Raw genomic sequence first — 19,064 nt, forward strand, 5'->3', positions numbered from 1 at the left:
TTCCCTCCATTTCCAATTCTTTGCTACCACAAAAAGAGCTTCATTTTTGATGGAATCCACACCAGGATTCCCCAGGCTTGTGAGAGAGGGATTTACCAATTCACAGCTATCCACTACCTGGTGGTTAAATTTATCTATCCCCCTTCCAGCTGACCCAGGTAAAACAAAATGGGAAATGGATTTTAGGATATGAGTAGGATTCCCCCCCCCCCCCCCCAGAGAAAAGGAAACCTGTCTGTAACAATATAGCTATAACAATAGCTAGCATTTACAGAGCATACTGCATATGTTATTTCCTTTGGTCCTCACAACAACCCCGTGAGGCAGGGTGTCATTCTTATCTCCCTTTGACGGATGGTGGACACATGAAAGGGGACGGAGAGAGACAGAGAGAGACAGAGAGAGACAGAGAGACAGAGAGAGAGAGAGAGAGAGAGAGAGAGAGAGAGAGAGAGAGAGAGAGAGAGAGAGAGAGAGAGAGAGAGAGAGAGAGAGAGAGAGAGAGAGAGAGAGGGGGGGGGGGGAGGGAGAGGGAGGGAGGGAGGGAGGGAGGGAGAGAGAGGGAGGGAGGGAGAGAGAGGGAGGGAGGGAGGGGAAGGAATTAAGGTGCGGGTAGTAGTCGGGGTCGAGTTTGGGGAAGGGGGAGGGGTGTTTCTGCTGCGGAACCTCGTCAGTTCTCGGAGCCAATCACTGCTCCTGCTCGCCTTTCAGAAGGCTGAGAGGGCGGTACCAGAAAGCCACAGCGAGAGGGCGGGGAGAAGGCGCGAGGCTGCACGTTGAGTAGTGACGTCACTTCCGCGAGCTGGGAGGTGAAGTGCTATCTCGTCGCGTTCTCCTGGCGGCGTTGCGGAAGATTCCGGACAGCTCCTGGTCTCGGTGACGTTGAATTGGTGGTAACGGTTCTGGGCTTCCGCGGCTCCAGCTCCACTTGGGAAGACGAAGGGAGGGCTTCCCCGGGGCGGACATGGCCCCCGGCTGGGCCCAGCGAGGCCTTGTTTCTCCCATTCCCCTCTCTCGCCGGACGGTTGTTGAACTCGGTCGCCCTTAGCAACCAATATTTCCGGTAGAGGGGGTGGTGGTTTCCTACACTTTGCAAAGTTTCCCTCAGTTGCGGGGAATCCCTTCTTCAAACCAATCTTTTTTTTTTTTAGTGAGGCAATTGGGGTTAAGTGACTTGCCCAGGGTCACACAGCTAGTAAGTGTTAAGTGTCTGAGGCCAGATTTGAACTCAGGTCCTCCCAACTCCAAGGCCGGTGCTCTATCCACTGTGCCACCTAGCTGCCCCCAAACCTCTCTTAATGCAGACTCCGCCGCCAAGACTTTGACACACTTTGAGCCCAGAGTCGGGAGGTTGGGGCCTGCCTTATTAACTCCTCGGGTGTTCTTGTTTCTGATAGATAGCGCCGAGCTGCGCGTGCGCGGGTCCTGGACGGTTCCGGAGTCTAGTCGGGTCGTGATGGTTTATCTCCATGTGAAGCGGGGAGATGAGAGCCAGTTTTTGCTGCAGGCGGCCGGGAGCACCCCCATAGAGGAGCTCACCCTGCAGGTCACCAGGATCTACAATGGCAGGCTCAAGGTGGAGCGCATCTGCTCAGGTACCCGCGACCAGAAAGACCAGCTCACCCCCGGAGGCTTCTTAGGGGCGTCACCCCCACGCAGAGCTGGGGTTCTCCTGTTGTGTTGTTGCCGGGTTTTTGTCCTCCCCGGTAAAAGGATGGAGATCCAGTTCCAGAATCAGCAGGTCCTGAGTTCAAATTCAGTCTCATCTGACACACAATAGTCATGTGACCTTGTTCAAGTCAATTCTCTAAAACTGTTGGAGTCAGGAGGACCTGAGTTCAAATATGACCTCAGACACTTGACACTTACTAGCAGTGTGACCCTGGGCAAGTCACTTAACCCCAATTGCCTCACCAAAACAAACCAAAAAAAAAGGAGTTGGTTAAGTGCCAGCCAAAATATAGACAGACAGACATACACACACATATATGTAGACACATATACATACATCTAGAATAAGATATGGGGATTAGATCTGTATCTCCATATAGATCTATATAGATATAGTTCCAAAAAAGACAAGAAAAGTCCAGCCTTGAATCCTGATATATACCAGCTTTGTGAACATGAATGAGAGTTGAAGTACCCTAGGGAACTCCCTAAGACTATAAATTATAGATGAGTTGCCAGTCATGCATTGTAGAAGGGAGTTTCCACACTGAAATCATACATAGAATTAACTGTAATTCTCACCCTTAAAACTACTTTATTGAAGATTCACTTTAATTCAGGTATTTATCAAATATGAAATAGACCTACTGTGGCCTGGGCCAGGTTCTGAAAAGACAAAGGGAAAAAAAAAAGACAAATTTTACAGTCTCCTGGGAGAAAAGCATGTATGCTAGCATATACAAAAATTCACTCTTTGTGAGTATGTAAGAGTACTTACTCTTCCATAAGTGGGAGGCAGGAGGTCAGAAAAGTCTTAAGTTGGAGGTGGCAGTTAAGCTGGGCCTTGAAGATATCCCCAGCTTCTAGTACAGTGCCTAGCACATAATAATAGCTTACTAAATGTTTGATTAATTAAATTGAAAAGAATCAATACTCTATGGGTATGACTGGGCCTAGGGAGTCCAAGAGACAAAGATGAGGAGGGAGAATGTTCCAGTCTCAGGAGATCTTTGTTAAGGTAGGAGATAGAATGTTGTGCTAGAGGAATAATTAGGCCATGTTTGATGGTGGCCAAAACAGGAAGACCCAAGTTCAAATACTACCTCAGACACTTATCTGTGTGACCCTGGGCAAATCACTCTCCAACTGGTAGGAGTGAGTAAGATTCTGGATAAAATTTAGTGAGATTTCATTAAAGCATCTTACAGTCTCTCATGCTGTTCCTGTGGATGAGCTAGAGAGACGTCAGCTAGATGACAGATGGATTTAGAAATGGTTGAATGGCCGGGCCAGAAGAATTCAACATCATCTTGGAACAACATGTCTCCAGTGGAGTGCCTGACCCCTGGGATTTGTGCTTGGCTTTATGCTCTTTAATGTCTTTAGTACTAATGTGGATAGAGAGAGAGATGACACGCCTCTCAGAATTTTCAGGTGAGCTAAAGCTGGGAGAGAGATCTTCCAACCCAGATCCTGAGATTCCCCAACTCCTTCCTCACTAGCAATTCCAAACCTGCTAGAGGCACATACGTGTGAGATATGTGACTATAGTGAGGAAAGCACTAGCAACAGAGAGGAACAGGAAAGGCCTCTGGCAGAAGGTGGTGCTTGAGCTCACTGTGAAGGAATTCCAAGAAGATGAAGTAAAGAAGGAAAGTATTTCAAGCATGGGGGCAAAGGCCTGAGTCTAGAGATGCAAGCACTATGGGTGAATCATATCATGCATGGAGGGAAATAAAATGTAAGTAGATTGGAAAGATAGGAAGGGGCCATTTATGAAGAGCTTTAAGTGCCAGACCAAGGACATGCTACTTGGTTCTAAATTTAATAGGGAGCCACTGGATTTTATTTATGAGGAGATGATATGGTCATTCCTATGCTTGAGGAAAATCATGTTGGCAGCTGAACAGAGAATGAATTGACATGGGGAGAGAACTGAGGCAGAGAGACCAAATGATTCAGCAAGATATTTGACTAAAGTTTGTCATGACATCAGATGGAAAAATATGGTTTGGATGGATTCATCTGCAGTTGGTTAAATCATACCCAAAGAGTGTTAATTCTGTTAAATTTAATTAAACATTTAGTAAGCCATTATTATGAGCTAAGCACTGCTAGAAGCTGGGGATATGAAGACAAAAAATTAACAGTCCATTCTTTCAAGTAATTTGGTTGTCACAACATATCTACCTACCGTGTACAAAATAAATACAAAGTAATTTGGGAGATGTTGGGGGTCAGCCAAGGCCTCCTGCAGCAGGTGATGCTTGAGCTGAGCTTTTTTTTTTTTTTTGAGGCAATGAGGTTTAAGTGACTTGCCCAGGGTCACACAGCTAGTAAGTGTCAAGTGTCTGAGGCTAGATTTGAACTCAGGTTCTCCTGAATCCAGGGCCAGTGCTTTATCCACTGCACCACCTAGCTGCCCACCTAAGTCTTGTTTTTTTGGTTTGGGTTTTGTTTGTTTTTTGTTGTCGTTGTATTTGCTTCTTGATGACTTTAATGGCTGCAAGGGGAGATACTTGATATAGGGAGCCTAATCAAAAAGCTGTTGCATCATCTGATGCCAGAGCCATTGCTTTTTCCACCGTACTTTGCTGCCCCAGGGTAGCTAGGTGGCACAGTGGAAAGAGCACCAGGCCTGGAGTCAGGAAGACCTGAGTTCAAGTCTGGCCTTAGGCACTTAGTAGCTATGTGACCCTGGGCAAATCACTCTCTTTGCCTCAGTTTCACTGTCTGTAAAATGAGCTGGAAAAAGAAATGGCAAACCACTCCAGTATCTTTGCCAAGAAAACCCAAAATGGGATCAGGAAGAGTTGGACACAACTGAAAAAGCAACTGAACAACAAAGTGCTGTCCCTTCTTTTTTTTTTTTTTTTTTTTTGCAGGGCAGTGAGGGTTAAGTGACCTGCCCAGGGTCACACAGCTAGTAAGTGCCAAGTGTCTGAGGTCAGATTTGAACCCAGGTCCTCCTGAATCCAAGGCCGGTGCTTTATCCACTGTGCCACCTATCTGTCCCTGCTGTCCCTTCTTTATGCATGAGCTACATCAGTGAAATTACACAGCATTGGTGTTCAAGAAAATGAAGAAATGTGGAGGGGTATGAGAGATGTTCAGGAAATGCTATCTTGATATCTCCATCTGTCCCACAGTCACCTCAAGCTCAATATATCCAGAACAGAACTTATCTTCCTCAAATTCACCTCCTCCAGAATTTCCCACTTTATATTGGGAACACCACCATCCTCCCAGTTATTCCATTTTAGAGCCCAAGTCACCCTCATCTTTTCCTCGTCAGTTCAAATATACCACAAATTTTGGTCTTGTAAATTGTAGCCCATAGAACCCCATGAGCCTGCCAGACTGTGCCCTTGATTCTGTTCATTAACATCTTGGGTGATGGTAGAAAAAGTCCCAATTTAAGGACTAGAATGAAGCATAAAATCACAGGTGTAGAACTGAAAGGAATCTGATGTGTCATCTAATACAACCACATCATTTTACAGATGAGGAAACTGATTTCACAGAAGCCAAATGACTTGCCCAGAATTATGCAGGGAAAGTGACAGGGCTAAGCTTCACATTCAAGTCCCAAGTCCATGTCTGGCGCACTTTCCCCTGGATGTCACATAGCTAATTGGCTGACACTTGTTCATTCTGTATATCTCTGTGGCTCCAGACCCTGCCGTTCTTCCTTATTTCCCTTACCACCATCATCCAAGTTTCCGTCCTCAGAGATGCTGACACTACCTTGTCTCTCCTCCCTATCTTCCCCATCAGCTTCTGATTAGATGCCAAGTCCTGTCACAGAATTTCAGACTTGGGAAGAAGCTCAATTGTTACTCCAATCTTTAACCTGAATAGAAATCTCTCTAATATCCTCAGCAAATGAATGGGTGAAAAAACATATCATAAACACTTTGTACATGCAGAGAGCAATGTGCTGAGTGGTAAGGCCTAGAAACAGAAAAATAAGAATCCCTTCTCCCAAGGAACTTACCTTCCACAGCAGTAGCACATCTAGGAAGTTCAGCCACAAAACAGATGGTAATGTATTTTCTAAGTGGTCACCCAACCTCCATTCAGTACCTTACCAGGCAGTCTATTTCACTTTTGGAAAGTATAATTATTAACTTCTACATGGAGTCAAAATCTTCCTCTCTGCAACTTCTGCTTATTGTTCTTAGATTTCTCTTCAGAATTATATTTTGAGTCTCCTCCCCCCCCAGGATGAACAGTTCTTAGTTCCCTCAACTGATTATACTCCTCTAGCAGCTTTCACATTTGTTCCATCCTTTACATTTACACCATAACTACTCTAGCTCCAGCCCTCATCTCTTCTTATCTGAGCTATTATAGTAACCTCCAAACTGATCATCTTGCCTACAGTCTATCCTCCTCTAGTCCATTATTCATTAGTAAAATTATTCAGACAACAATGTGTTGACCATGACCCTCCACTGCCAAAAGGTAGTATAAATTTCTTTTTTTTTTTTTTTTTAGTGAGGCTATTGGGGTTAAGTGACTTGCCTAGGGTCACACAGCTAGTAAGTGTTAAGTGTCTGAGGCCGGATTTGAACTCAGGTACTCCTGACTCCAAGGCCGGTGCTCTATCCACTGTGCCACCTAGCTGCCCCAGTATAAATTTCTTATCCATAATCAGGCTCCAGTCTACCTTTCTAGCTTTAAGTTGTACTCTTCTCTTTCACACATTCTGTCTTGTAGTCAAACTATTCTGCTTTGTAAAGCCCTTTGTTTTTATCATCACCTTTCCTGTCTCTGTGCCTTTGCTTTTTTTCTTCATCTTGGGTGAAAAATCCTCTGTAAATCAGTTTGGAATTCTTTAATATATAATTTTTTTCTTATTCTTTACTTCTCTTTGGCTTTGTAAGTTGGAGGTTAATTGAATGAGTTGAATTTGGGGTTCATCCCTGTTGGTACCCTTTAGGTTTTGTTGTATTGCAATATAAATTCTGAGAACTTCTTGCAGAGTTTGTTAAAATGTGGTTATCAGGCTCTCTTAAAGTTTTGGGGGATGCCAATAATTCTCAGGTTCTCTGAGTTCTGTCCTCTACTTCCATTATCTCTGCTTGACCAAAGCTTTTGAGTACCAGCTGGTTTGGGGGGGTTTTTTGGGGGGTTTTTTTGCAGTTGTTTTGCTTTTGTCCTGGTGCTCCTGCCATTTTGCTTTGTGATACAATAGTTCTACTCAGGGAATCCAGTTTTATTTATAGTTTCTACAAATATTTCTAACTCAGTGAAATAGTTTCATTGACATTTTATTTTGTTCTTCATTTATGTCAATTTTTTCCTTTCTTTGTTATATTTTTTTTGTGGGGCAATGAGGGTTAAGTGACTTGCCCAGGGTCACACAGCTAGTAAGTGTCAAGTGTCTGAGGCCAGATTTGAACTCAGGGCTTCCTGAATCCAGGGTCAGTGCTTTATTGTGCCACCTAGCTGCCCCCTAATTCCTTGTTATGAAGTAGACAGGCAGGACCTGGATATTATCAAAGTGATTCTAGCATCTGCCAGTTAGACTGGATGACTTTTAAATCTTTTCCAGCTCTAGAGTTCTAAAAATACATATACATACATACACACACACACACATACATATGAAAAAGGCCTTCACAAGCTAATATGTGGAAAGAACTCTTCACTGGGACCTTGATTCCAGTCCTAGCTCAGCCATTTTCTAGCTTTGTAACTTAGTCACACCTATTATTCTCACTGAACCTTAGGTTTTTCTTTTGTAAGATGCAGGATGATGATGGCAGTGATACCTCATAGTGTTACTGTGGAAACCAAATGAGACTGTATCTAAAAGACCTTTTGGTTACTATGTTTTTCAGAGAATGTGGTGGTGATGGTAATATAGCTCTGAAATGTTTTCTAATTTTCTCTTTTGTCCATATTTCAAGAAATTGAAGAGCTAGCAGAACATGGCATATTTCTGCCGCCTAATATGCAAGGACTAACAGATGAACAAATTGAAGACCTGAAATTAAAGGATGAATGGGCTGAAAAATGTGTACCAAGTGGAGGCTCAGTGTTTAAGAAGGATGAAATTGGACGAAGAAATGGTCATGGTAATCAAGCCATAAATAACTTTTTTCTTCTATGTGTCTGAGTAAGTTTGGGCAACATTGATAATTAGAAAATGTAGTACTTCATTTCAGTTAAAAAATAGTCTCAACATTTCAACACATAAACTTAATTTTATGTGTTCTTGTCAAAAGATACCAGTCTGATAATACACAGAGGACTAGGTAAGTGGAGTTCCAGACTTTTTGTTATTATAGAATGACAATCATATCTTAAATATAATGTGGAACAATATTTGGTGGGGAAATTTTGAGGCTTGAATTGTGTTAAGGTTTGGAGAAGTGTGTTTGATTAAATGACCTCTTGTTATGTACAGAAACAGGAAAAATAATGCAAATATATTTACAGTGCTGACCCAGAACTTTATGAATATGACTCATTAACCTTTAATCATATCTGGAATGCAGGTGTCCTCTTAATATATGAGAGGTGGAGGCATGAAATTGTAAAATATCAACTAGATTATAGCTTCTTTATGAAAATTAAGCCCTTATATGTAAAAATTGAATTTAGAAAAATTCAATCACTCAAATATTTGTTAGGCATCTATTGCATACTTGGCATATTAAAAATATTATATTCTATGAAGGGTATGAAGATTGAAGATACAGTCTGTTTAAGGAGTTTATGACCTAAATGACCTTCGAAAACTGGTAATCTTAGAAGTATTTTAGTTTAACATACATTTATTAAGTATACTCCTGTTGGGCAACTAGGTGGCACAGTGGATAGAGCACTGGCCCTAGAGTCAGGAGTACCTGGGTTCAAATCTGGCCTTAGACACTTAACACTTACTAGCTGTGTGACCCTGGGCAAGTCACTTAACCCCAACTGCCTCACTTAAAAAAAAAAAGTATACTACTGTATACAATACCCATTCAGCTGAGGTGATCCAAAAGTGGAAATGAACAATGAGCTCTGCCTGCAAGTAGCTTATATTCTGCTAGAGGGTGCTGTTGTGTCCTTTCAATTTCATCTATAAACTTGCCCTCTTTTCAAAACTAGGTAGTACTCTCTAGAGAAAAGAAGCTAAATTCAGAAAGAATACTAATTCATTAAGTTGTGGTATATTATTGGGATGGAATCACTACTATATTAGAAGAAACATTGAGCAGGATGATTTCAGAAAAACTTGGAAAGGTTTACATGAACTGATACAAAGTGAAGTGAACAGAACCAGAAGACCATTGTACACAGCAACAAAAATATTATACAATGATCAATTGTAACCAGCTTAGCTATTCTCAGCTATGCAATGTTCTAAGTCAATTCTGAATGACTCATGATGAAAAATGTTGTCCACCTCTATGGAAAGAACTGATGGAAGGGGGCAGCTAGGTGGCGCAGTGGATAAAGCACCATCCCTGGATTCAGGAGGACCTGAGTTCAAATTTGGTCTCAAACACTTAACATTTACTAGCTGTGTGACTCTGGGCAAGTCACTTAACCCTCACTGCCCTGCAAAAAAACCCAAACAAGCAAGCAAAAAAGAACTGATGGAGTCTGAATATAGATCAAAGTATATGTTATAATTTTTTTGTTTTTGCCTGTGTTTTCTTTCACAACATGATGGAAATGTACCTCGTATGACTACAGGTGTATAATCTATAGTGAACTTCTGGCCTTCTCACTGAGGAGGGAAGAGTGAGGGAGAGAATTTTGAACTCAGATTTTTTTAAAAAAGAAATGTTAAGCATTTTTATGTATAATTTGAAAAAATAAAATTTTAGGGAAAAAAGAATACTAATTCATGAGGAAAGAGTTATAACAACTCATTTTTAGCAGAGACTTTTAAATTGAATTGATTTCTACTTTTGGGGGTAAAATTACATGTCACAAATATTTTCAATATGGAGTTGATTATGAAATATATGCGGGTTCAACTTGGTTTTCTCATGTCTCTGTTTCTCAACTGAAAAATTTTAACTTCCTTTTAAATAATGGAATTTTGACTATTCTCACTGCTTCCTGTTGTTTAGTCTACAAAACTTCCTTGATATCATTGCTCTCAAATTTTGCCATTTTGCAGAAAACTATGTGATTGTGAAGAGATCCTTTTACTCAGCTATTTACTCTAGCTGCTGCCCTTAACATACAACCTTCTTGAATCTACTACTAAAACTCACTACCTGTCCTTAAACTTGCTACTAGACTGCCACTAGTTAGAATTAAAGCATACAGCATATTTAAAGCTTCTCATAAAATCTTGTCACTTCTCTTTTTTTTAAGCTCCAGATGAAAAAATGATGCAAGTTTTGAAGAAAACTGTAGAAGAAGCTAAAGCATTAATATCTAAGGTAATGTCACATGTACTAATCCTTCCAACTTGGAATGCTCCCAAAGTTATCCATCTTTTGGGTTTGTCTACTTTTTGTTCACAAGCATTAGAAGTAACAAGACATGGGGGACAGCTAGGTAGCACAGTGGATAAAGCACCGGCCCTGAATTCAGGAGGACCTGAGTTCAAATCCGGCCTCAGACACTTGACGCTTACTAGCTGTGTGACCCTGGGCAAGTCACTTAAGCCCCATTGCCCTGCAAAAAAAAAAAAAAAAGTAACAAAACATGATGAGAATTGATGAACTCTGAGTATAGATTTAAGTATATATTTTTTTCACTTTCTTTGGTTTTCTTGCCTTTTTTTCATAACATGGCTAATGTGAAAATATGTTTTGCATGACTTCAGATGTATAATAGGTATATATTAACTTCTCATTAGATTAGGGAAGGGATTCAGGGAGGGAAAAATTTGAAAATGAAAATAATTTTTTTTTTAATAAAAAAAATTCCAAGACATGTTTGGGGTGCTCCCTAGCTTATTCTTTTCATACTTGTAACTGTCCCATATCCTCCATCCTCCACAATTTAGAGGTATTTCTGTTACTTTTGGTAAATGTGTAGTTCACAAATGAGACAAGTATGGATTAACACATTTTATTTTTTAATTACTTGAAATAGATATCAGTGAAAAGTTTAAGTAGTACATCCATAGATAATTTTTGTGTATGCTTAGTGTTGAAGTATTTTTTTTTGTTTGTTTGTTTTTTGTGAGGCAGCGAGGGTTAAGTGACTTGCCCAAGGTCACACAGCTAGTATGTATCATGTCTGAGGCCAGATTTGAACTCAGGTCCTCCCGAATCCAGAGCCAGTGCTTTATCCACTGCACCACCTAGCTGCCCCCATGTGTATGCTTAGTCTTAATTAAATTGTTTTACTGAGGGAAATAAATTCATCTTAATATTAGTTTGGATGTGTTTTTCAGTTTGAGAAGCATGGGTAATTTGAGAATCTGGAGAGGAGAAGTTAAAAGGCATTTTTTTTCCTAATGGAACTGTAGATGTTTTCAGCCATTTGTCTTTACTTTTAATTGAGTACAAAATGTAATCAGAATATGGAACTTATTTTATTTATAGTTGTATTATGCTTAAGTAATAGTGCTTGCTTATTTTCAGAAACAAGTGCAAGCTAATGTATGTGTTACTATGGAGATGGTGAAAGATGCACTGGACCAGCTTCGAGGAGCTGTAATGATTGTTTATCCAATGGGATTGCCACCATATGATCCAGTTAGAATGGAATTTGAGAATAAAGAAGATTTGTCAGGAACTCAGGTATGTAGTTTTCATGTCTGAGATGGATTTATCTCCTCTGAAAAAGAGAATGGAGTTATTAACAACATGTAGAAGCTAAGTAATGCTTTATACAATTTCTTATAATCCCACACTTTCAAGTGTGTTTAAAAGTCTGTCACTTTCACTTGTGAAGTACAGGGTGTCCCAGAAAGTCTCACTGCCATTTTAAACTTTAGTACTTAATAATTACTTACTTAATACCAATTTAATATTTAATAAATTTATTAAGTTTGGACAAGAGAGAGCTACTAAAAGTTTTTTAGCAGGAAAGTAAATGATTTGATCAGAATCGTGCATTCATTATATCCATCTCTAGGAACAATGTGTAGAACGGATTGAAGAAGCACAAGAAGAGAGCAAGGGAGACTGTGGGAATAGGCCAGGCAAGTGATCATGAGTGTCTGAGTGTGGTAGCCTTGGGAATAGAAAAAGGAGATCCTAGCAAAAGATAATTCAGACTAGAATCTATGTGACTTTGTGACTGACTCAGTGGGGGTAGACAGGTGGGAGTGGGGGATAAGGAATCATCAGAAGAGTTGCAAGGTTTGAAGCCTGGCTAACTGGGAAACCGTTGGTGAAATTAACCAAAATTAGAGAAGAAATCATAAAATAGGATCTGGAAAAAAATAAATAGATATAGGGAATGGGAAATGGGAAGGAGCAGAAAGTAGAGGTCAATAGAGAAAAAAAACTAAAACCAGAGAGAGAGGAGTTTCAAAAAGGAAAATGTAGCCACCATGAGCTATTGATGAGGTGAAGAAATTGAGAAAAAGCCATTGACGTTTACCATTTAGTGTTTACTAATTACCTTGGAAAGAAAAGTTGTAGTATAGTAGTATGAGAATAAATCATATTGTTTAGGATCAAGGCATCAGGGTAAAATGAAGACAGTGAAAATAGGCTACTTTTTCTAGGAATTTGGCTATGAACAGGGTTAATGGAATGTAGAAATGATCTGGGACCAGAGGCATAAGTTGAGAGAGAAGGAACTTTTCTTCCTCTGAAATAGGAAGAAAGAAAAAAGACGAGTGAAGGAAACTGAAATTGTTTTTAGTTATTAAGGGGGAAAGTAGAGGAAATATATGACTTCAGTATTGTCAGTAAAGTTGGAAACTAATTTATCTACCGAGAGTTAAAGGGGTGGACGTTGGGCAAAGATGCCTGCCCGAACAGAGGCACAATGCCGACTCCCATATATCTACTCCAGCAAAATCCTGATATTCTCACCAGACTAAATGATGATTAAGAAACCCAGTAGAAACCACAGTGAGTGACTTTTTCCACTTGGAGCTGTACAAAAAGCCATCCTCAAATCTATGGGAAATAGAAATCTAGTGCCAGTACAAGCCACACACACCCCAAAAAAGCCTGCAAGGTTTTGTGTCCAGAAGAAGCACCAGAAGTCCCCAAGATTGTCAGAAACTCACACTGGAAACACTGGTTGGTTGTTGTCCTTTATTCTCAGAGGACCAAAATGACATCATTATGTTGGGGTCAAGGTACAGTATGTCCAGCTGTGGCTGATCAGACCTATACACGCTTGGAAGGCTTTACCACACATTTAGAGTGTTCATGGCTCTAAATTTGTGTTTCTCACATTTCCTTTGAGCTACTTCTATTCTGTTTTGCTCATAGAGCACAACACCTTCTTTGATCTAGGCATACTATGCCGGGAGGTCCTGTGCTAGTGTCTTTCATGTCTTGAGAGTGTCCTTGTATTGTTTCTTCTGACCTCTGTGTGAGTACTCACCTTGTGTAAGTTCTCTGTAAAGCAGTCTCTTTGGCAAGAATACTTTTGGCATTTGAACTGCATGACCAGCCCTTCAGAATTGCGCCTTTTGCAGTTGAGTTTGAATGCTTGGCAGTTCAGCTCAAGAAAAGGCTTCAGTGTCTGGGACCTTATCCTGCTAGGTCATCTTCTGAATCTTTCCAAGATAATTCAAATGGAAGCAGTTCAGTTTCCTCGCATGGCGCTGGTAGACTGTCCAGGTGTCACAGGCATACAACAATGAGGTCAGGACAATTTAAACCTTCAATTTGGTAGGCAGCCTAATTTCTCTCCCACAACTTTTCCTTTGGAGCCCCCTAAACATTGAGCTAGCTCTGGCAGTGTGTGGGTCAACCTTATCATCTATGTGTACATTGCTGGAAAGGATACTGCCAAGGTAAGTGAACTTATCCATAGCATTCAGAATCTTTCCTTTTGCTGGAACTGATGGTTCCACATAGAGATGGTGTAAAGAACCTGTGTTTTCTTGGTGTTAATTATCAGGCCAAAATTAGCACAAGCAGCAGAAAATCCATATGCTGTTGCATCTCAGCCTCAGAGGCTTCATTAAGTGCACAATTATCTGCAAACAGAAAGTCGCACACCAACTCTCCCTCTACTCTAGTCTTGGCTTTATAGCCTTTTCAAGTTAAATAATTTACTGTCAGTGCAGTAGCTGCCCTTGATGCCATTTTCATCCTCCTTGAAGACATTCGACAACATCGCTGGAAACACCATGCTAAAAAGCATGGGAGTGAGCTCATAGTCCTGCTTCACTCCATTGGTGATTGGGAAAGCACAAGATGAAATTCAGTTTTATATTGACAGTAACAATCCAAAGTGCTTTTATGATGCCCTGAAGGCTATTTACAGGCCAAAGACTTATGGTACATTTTAACTACTCAGTGTTGGAGTCACATTGATTGGTGATAAGGACATGATCCTGGAGAGACGGGCTGAACACTTGCATAGTGTTCTCAACTTTTGTTGGAGTTAAACACTCCCTTCTTAGAGACACATGGTTTCCTGCCAATAAACCCTGTGGAGTTCTTGTTTTTCATTTATCAGCTTCTGAATTTCCCCATCATTTTCATCCAACCATCTTGATGTTTGCAAATATTCCGGCCCAGATGAGTAAATGCAATGCTGCATACCTTGGAAACTACCAGGAATAGCAACAACCAGTCTGAGTATGACAGCTCTAAGACCAGGACACGCTGGTTGCCCAAGGACTCTGAGTTTCCCTAGCACTCTATCTTAAGATGCCATAGAGCACCCTGAAAATCCAGCATTTAGAACCTCAAAAGATCCAAGTGGAGTGGGAGAGGGGAAGTGGCTAACCCTGTGAGATGAGATCTTTGCAGAAACCCTGGACAAGACCAAATAGGAGCAACCACGCTATCCAAAACCAAGCAGGCAATGGAACATGGCCCAGGAACAGAACCCCAATTCAGGAAATAAAGCTAGAGGGATAGGTTAACCAGAAAGAACTGTGGCCAGTATTAAAAATTATAGTAGATCTAAAAATGCTCCAAAATGTAGTGAAGGAAAAAGTAACTCCATAATCACTTTCTCTGTGTCTCTCACAGAGAAAGAAAAAATCCTTTTCATCAAGAATGATATGAATATGTAGAAGAAATGAAGCGAGATAAAAATGAAATAAAAGCCCTGGAGGAAAGAATTAAAATAATAAATATCTTAGAAAAGGATAAAACTGAACCAAGTAGCAGACTCCCTGAAACCTAGAATAAACCTAATAGCTTGAAGGGAGAAGGTAGATAAGAGGGGAATGAAAACACTGCCAAATAACAGTGAAGGCTCAGCTGGAGTTAAATAGCATGAAAAATTTAAAAATAAAGAATAAATAAAATAAATAGAAACAAATGGTTTCATGACTTCTTCCAGCAATGCTTGGCAACCTAGTATTAGGATCAGAGAAAGTAGTAGAGTTACCCTAGGTTAGTAATTGGTAAAGTAGTTAAAGGGGAAAGTTAAAGGGATAACAACTTGTGCTACAGAGAGGGATATTGAAATGAATGACTATAGGATCTTAAGCTGACTTGGGAGATAAAGGGGATAATGAACTGAAAAATTAGGCCAGGGCCAAGGAATTGGATCCTCGGAATGGGTGGAGTAAGTGGAAAGACAGGAGTTTTCAGTTAGAAGAAATTTTAGCATTTGAAGTCTTGAATTTTAGGTGCTACTAATAATAAAAAGGTCAGCAGCAGTGGCAGAGACAGTAACTGGTTGAAGGGAATTATAATTTAAGTTCTTTATAATTGAAAAAATGAAAGGACTATGAAGGCCAAATATTGGCCCTCTACAACTCAGTGTCATTAAGTCCTCCATAGGGAGTGAGCTTAGTGGGGGGCGGGGGGCTTTCTCTGTCTCTTAATAGTTAAAACACAGTTTATTTTACATCCCAAAGTCAGCATTGACTTCCTGAAAGACTCAGAATCAGCAGGTGTTTCTGGGGTGGGGGTGGGGTGCATACCCGGGTCCTTGCTCCTGGGGAGGGTCAGAGCTACCATGCCAAGTCATCTGGGGAGTTGGAGGGAACAACTGCAGTCTGGTAAGATAGGAGGTCTGGTCTCTAAAAAACAAAAGGATTGAACCAACTCAGATTCCCCTTGTGCCTTAATGTGCAAAAAAAGCCTGGTTTTAATGGTCTGTGTATGTCATATCTAAAAAGTCTGCAAGACAAAGATAATAACTCCCATTTATGTGAGACTTTGAGGTTTTTTAAACACTTTCCTAACAAGAAAGCTGTGGGTTAGGAACTATAATTCTCCCCATTTTATAGATGACAATACTGAGGCTCAGGGAGGTAAAATAAAATGACTTGCTGAGGATCATGCAACTAATGAATGACAGGGCTGAGAGTTGAACCTGTGTCTCTGATCTCCAAATCCAGTGCATTCTCTGTTACCCTAGGAAAGTTGATTAAAATTAAACGTGGCTCCAAAGCAGGAAATTAATGCTCATGAATTTGAACAGTGAGTTTAAAGTGCTGAAATAATAGAACGAGTGTTTTAGATGCTGGCAGAAATTCAGGATTTTAGATGTCTCCAGTAGATTGGTGTTTGTTTGGAGTGATACATAATAAGCCAGGCTGTGCTGTGTCTGTTTGAATGGTGTGGCCACCCAAAGTTGAATCTTTGCTTAAAAGTAAATATCTTCTTGTTTTTCAGTTACGTTCAGCTGTAATTCTCTCCTCCCTCTCCTCATTCCTTTAAGAATTTAAAAAAGGCAAAATAAAAAGTAGTTTAGCAAAATCATCAACACATCAGTTGAGTCTGAGAATATATGCAATACTCCCTAACCACAAATGCAAAAAACAGGGCAGAGGGAGCTCGGCGTGATGTGATGCATTTTCTCATCTCTTTTTTGGAAGCAAACTTATCCTGAAGCTGATTCTTTTAATGCATTACAGGCTGGGCTTCAGATCATTAATGAATCAGATGCACAAATGTGGTGGGCAGCAAAGGAGTTAAAAAGAACTCAGAAACTTTCAGACTATGTGGGGAAGAATGAGAAAACTAAAATCATTGTCAAACTTCAGCAAGTAAGTGCTTATACTTGAATGATTCATTATTTGTACATTTTAACTATAACTAGTTGGTTACTTTCTCACTGGTGAAATGTTATAATCTGAGATTTTAAAATCAGCAATGCAAACATTAATAGTTTTATTGTCTACATAAAAATATCTATTATGCTCACCTACAAAGGTGGAAAAGGAAAGTATAAAAGTAGCTTAGAGTTAACTTTTAATTTACTTTTTTTTGCATGCAAAAACTAAATTGTTTAAAATGCTGTAGGAAAATAATTTTTTTTTTTTTTGCGCGGAGCAATGAGGGTTAAGTGACTTGCCCAGGGTCACACAGCTAGTAAGTGTCAAGTGTCTGAGGCCGGATTTGAACTCAGGTCCTCCTGAATCCAGGGCCAGTACTTTATCCGCTGCGCCACCTAGCCGCCCCCAAAATGTTTTTTAAAACAAAATGTGGGCACTGTAGCCAAAACCTGATGAGTGTTTGGGAATGTTTGGTGACAGTTTTCAAAACTTTTAAATTGATTAAAAATCATCAATACAGAAGAGGCTGCTTTCAATGTGCTCCATGCTGTTGAAGTAGATTGATATGTTCCTAGTATGATGGAGATCAGAGGGACCATATATGATCTCTTAAGAACTATATGTTCTTAAGTCCTGAAGAAGTAATGTGACTCATGACCTGGGGACAGTTGTTGACCTTGCCCTAATAGAGAAAGAGGCAACTCAATGTCATGGAGAACACTGAGTTTGGAAACAGGAAAATAATGACCTCTGAGGTCGTTGTCATCTTTAAATCTTTGATCCTGTGAATTTTCAACCTTCCCTAAAGACTGGAGTTGCCATAGTTCCAGACTCCCCAGTACCTGCAGGGCAGGTCCCTGTGAGGGCTTGATCTTAATTGTTCTGTTTCAGGGCAACTCCCAGTGTCAGAGTGGGTGATTTCCTAAAGACTCCAGGAATCTCAGGGCTCAGAAAGGACCTTAGATAGCTGCTTATCTAGTCTCCTCACTTTACAAGTGGAGAGACTGAGGCCCACAGAAGCAGAAGAAAATTGCTTATTTAAGTAAGTGTAAGAGGTGGGACTTGAACTAAGTTCTTCTGATTCCAATTCTGAATGTTCATACCCTACTAACCAAGTTTGGTCTTTAGTAAAGGCTATTTTTTTATACTTTATACTTTATATTTTTTTATACTTTACTATATACTACACTGCCATCTTAAGGTTTGTTTTATAAAGGATATTAATAAATGGGGTACAGAAAATGATTCAAGAAATATATGATGAATCACAAGCACTATTCCAGGTAATTGACAAAATAGAAGAAAATGAGATGGACTGACAGGCACCAGGTACAACAGAAGGACCGCTCAAGCACTGTTACATTGTACCCAGGGAATGTGAGAAGATCTAGAGGGAGGTAGGCCTTAAGCACGTTAGGGAGATCCTCTGGGGAGGATTTATGGAAGGAAGTGAACAAGAATCACACAAGATGAGCAGTTTGACAGTTTGTGATCTGTGTGCTTTGAAGGGAATTATCTCCATCTATGAGATCACAGACTCATTGAAACAGAAGTAAATTTGACTTTAATATGCATTTTACCCTTTTCCACATTTCAACAGAAAGGTCAAGGAGCTCCAGCCCGGGAACCTGTTATAAGCAATGAAGAACAAAAAGAGATGATGCTGTATTATTACAGAAGGCAGGAGGAACTCAAGGTAAAACAAAAGAAGCTGCTGTTCATCAGAAGTCTGTTAAGACTAGAGGGCCAAATTCTTTCCCCAGGATCATCTGAGGTAGAGGGGAAGCAATATCCCTGGGGAGAAGGTGGATCAGGTTTTCAGTTTGGTAGAAGGGGCTCAAAATTATCTTCCTTTGCATATGAACTCCCCTTTGACATCTCCCAGAAGCCTTGGAATCTGAATGTGAGGTTGTCAGTGCCCAGCCTTAGGGAGAGCACCAAGCACCATTTTTGATGCTTTCTCATACTTTATTACACGTCTTTCTAAAGTACTTCAAGTAAAAACACATTTCTTTTCCCAGAAATTGGAAGAAAATGATGATGACTCCTGTCTAGATTCTACATGGGCAGACAACACTGCATTAAAGAAACATTTTCATGGTGTAAAAGACATAAAGTGGAGACCAAGATGAAATTCCTTACTGAGCTGGTATTATTTTAAACAATTAACTGGCCTTTAATTCTTAATAAAACTGACAGAAATATACATTTCAAGTTGTTTAGCTTAGAGTTTAAAATATGAATTATTAAAAGTTTTTATGAATGATCTTGTCTCTTTTCTAAATTTTTCTGAGCAAAGCTTAAGGGCCATTTTTTT

The 19,064-nt window shown here is 40.2% G+C and overlaps 1 protein-coding gene across 4 annotated transcripts; it reads left to right on the top strand.

Moving 5' to 3' along the window:
• Nucleotides 1-736: 736 nt before the first annotated feature.
• On the top strand, nucleotides 737-18,996 carry CFAP298 (cilia and flagella associated protein 298). 4 transcript variants are annotated; one of them, XM_043999119.1, is made up of 8 exons: nucleotides 737-893; nucleotides 1,398-1,595; nucleotides 7,590-7,757; nucleotides 10,003-10,070; nucleotides 11,226-11,384; nucleotides 16,607-16,738; nucleotides 18,348-18,443; nucleotides 18,769-18,993. In XM_043999119.1, exons 2-8 carry the CDS (start codon nucleotides 1,457-1,459, stop codon nucleotides 18,877-18,879), a joined length of 873 nt encoding a protein of 290 aa, XP_043855054.1. In that variant the 5' UTR covers nucleotides 737-893; nucleotides 1,398-1,456; the 3' UTR covers nucleotides 18,880-18,993. The 4 variants fall into 4 exon arrangements, with proteins under 4 accessions (XP_043855054.1, XP_043855055.1, XP_043855056.1 ...); XM_043999120.1 differs by having other exon boundaries at nucleotides 777-889; nucleotides 18,769-18,994; XM_043999121.1 differs by lacking the exon at nucleotides 737-893 and adding an exon at nucleotides 915-1,063 and having other exon boundaries at nucleotides 18,769-18,994.
• Nucleotides 18,997-19,064: the final 68 nt, after the last annotated feature.

This window comes from Dromiciops gliroides, chromosome 3 (assembly GCF_019393635.1).
Source record: "Dromiciops gliroides isolate mDroGli1 chromosome 3, mDroGli1.pri, whole genome shotgun sequence".
In the NCBI taxonomy this organism is placed as follows: Eukaryota; Metazoa; Chordata; class Mammalia; order Microbiotheria; family Microbiotheriidae; genus Dromiciops; species Dromiciops gliroides.

Coding starts and splice junctions, on each gene's coding strand:
- CFAP298 (XM_043999119.1), top strand. CDS start 1,457: ATGGTTTATCTCCATGTGAAGCGGGGAGATGAGAGCCAGTTTTTGCTG. Junction 7,758..10,002: donor TGGACGAAGAAATGGTCATG/GTAATCAAGCCA, acceptor CTTTTTTTTAAG/CTCCAGATGAAAAAATGATG. Junction 10,071..11,225: donor CTAAAGCATTAATATCTAAG/GTAATGTCACAT, acceptor GCTTATTTTCAG/AAACAAGTGCAAGCTAATGT.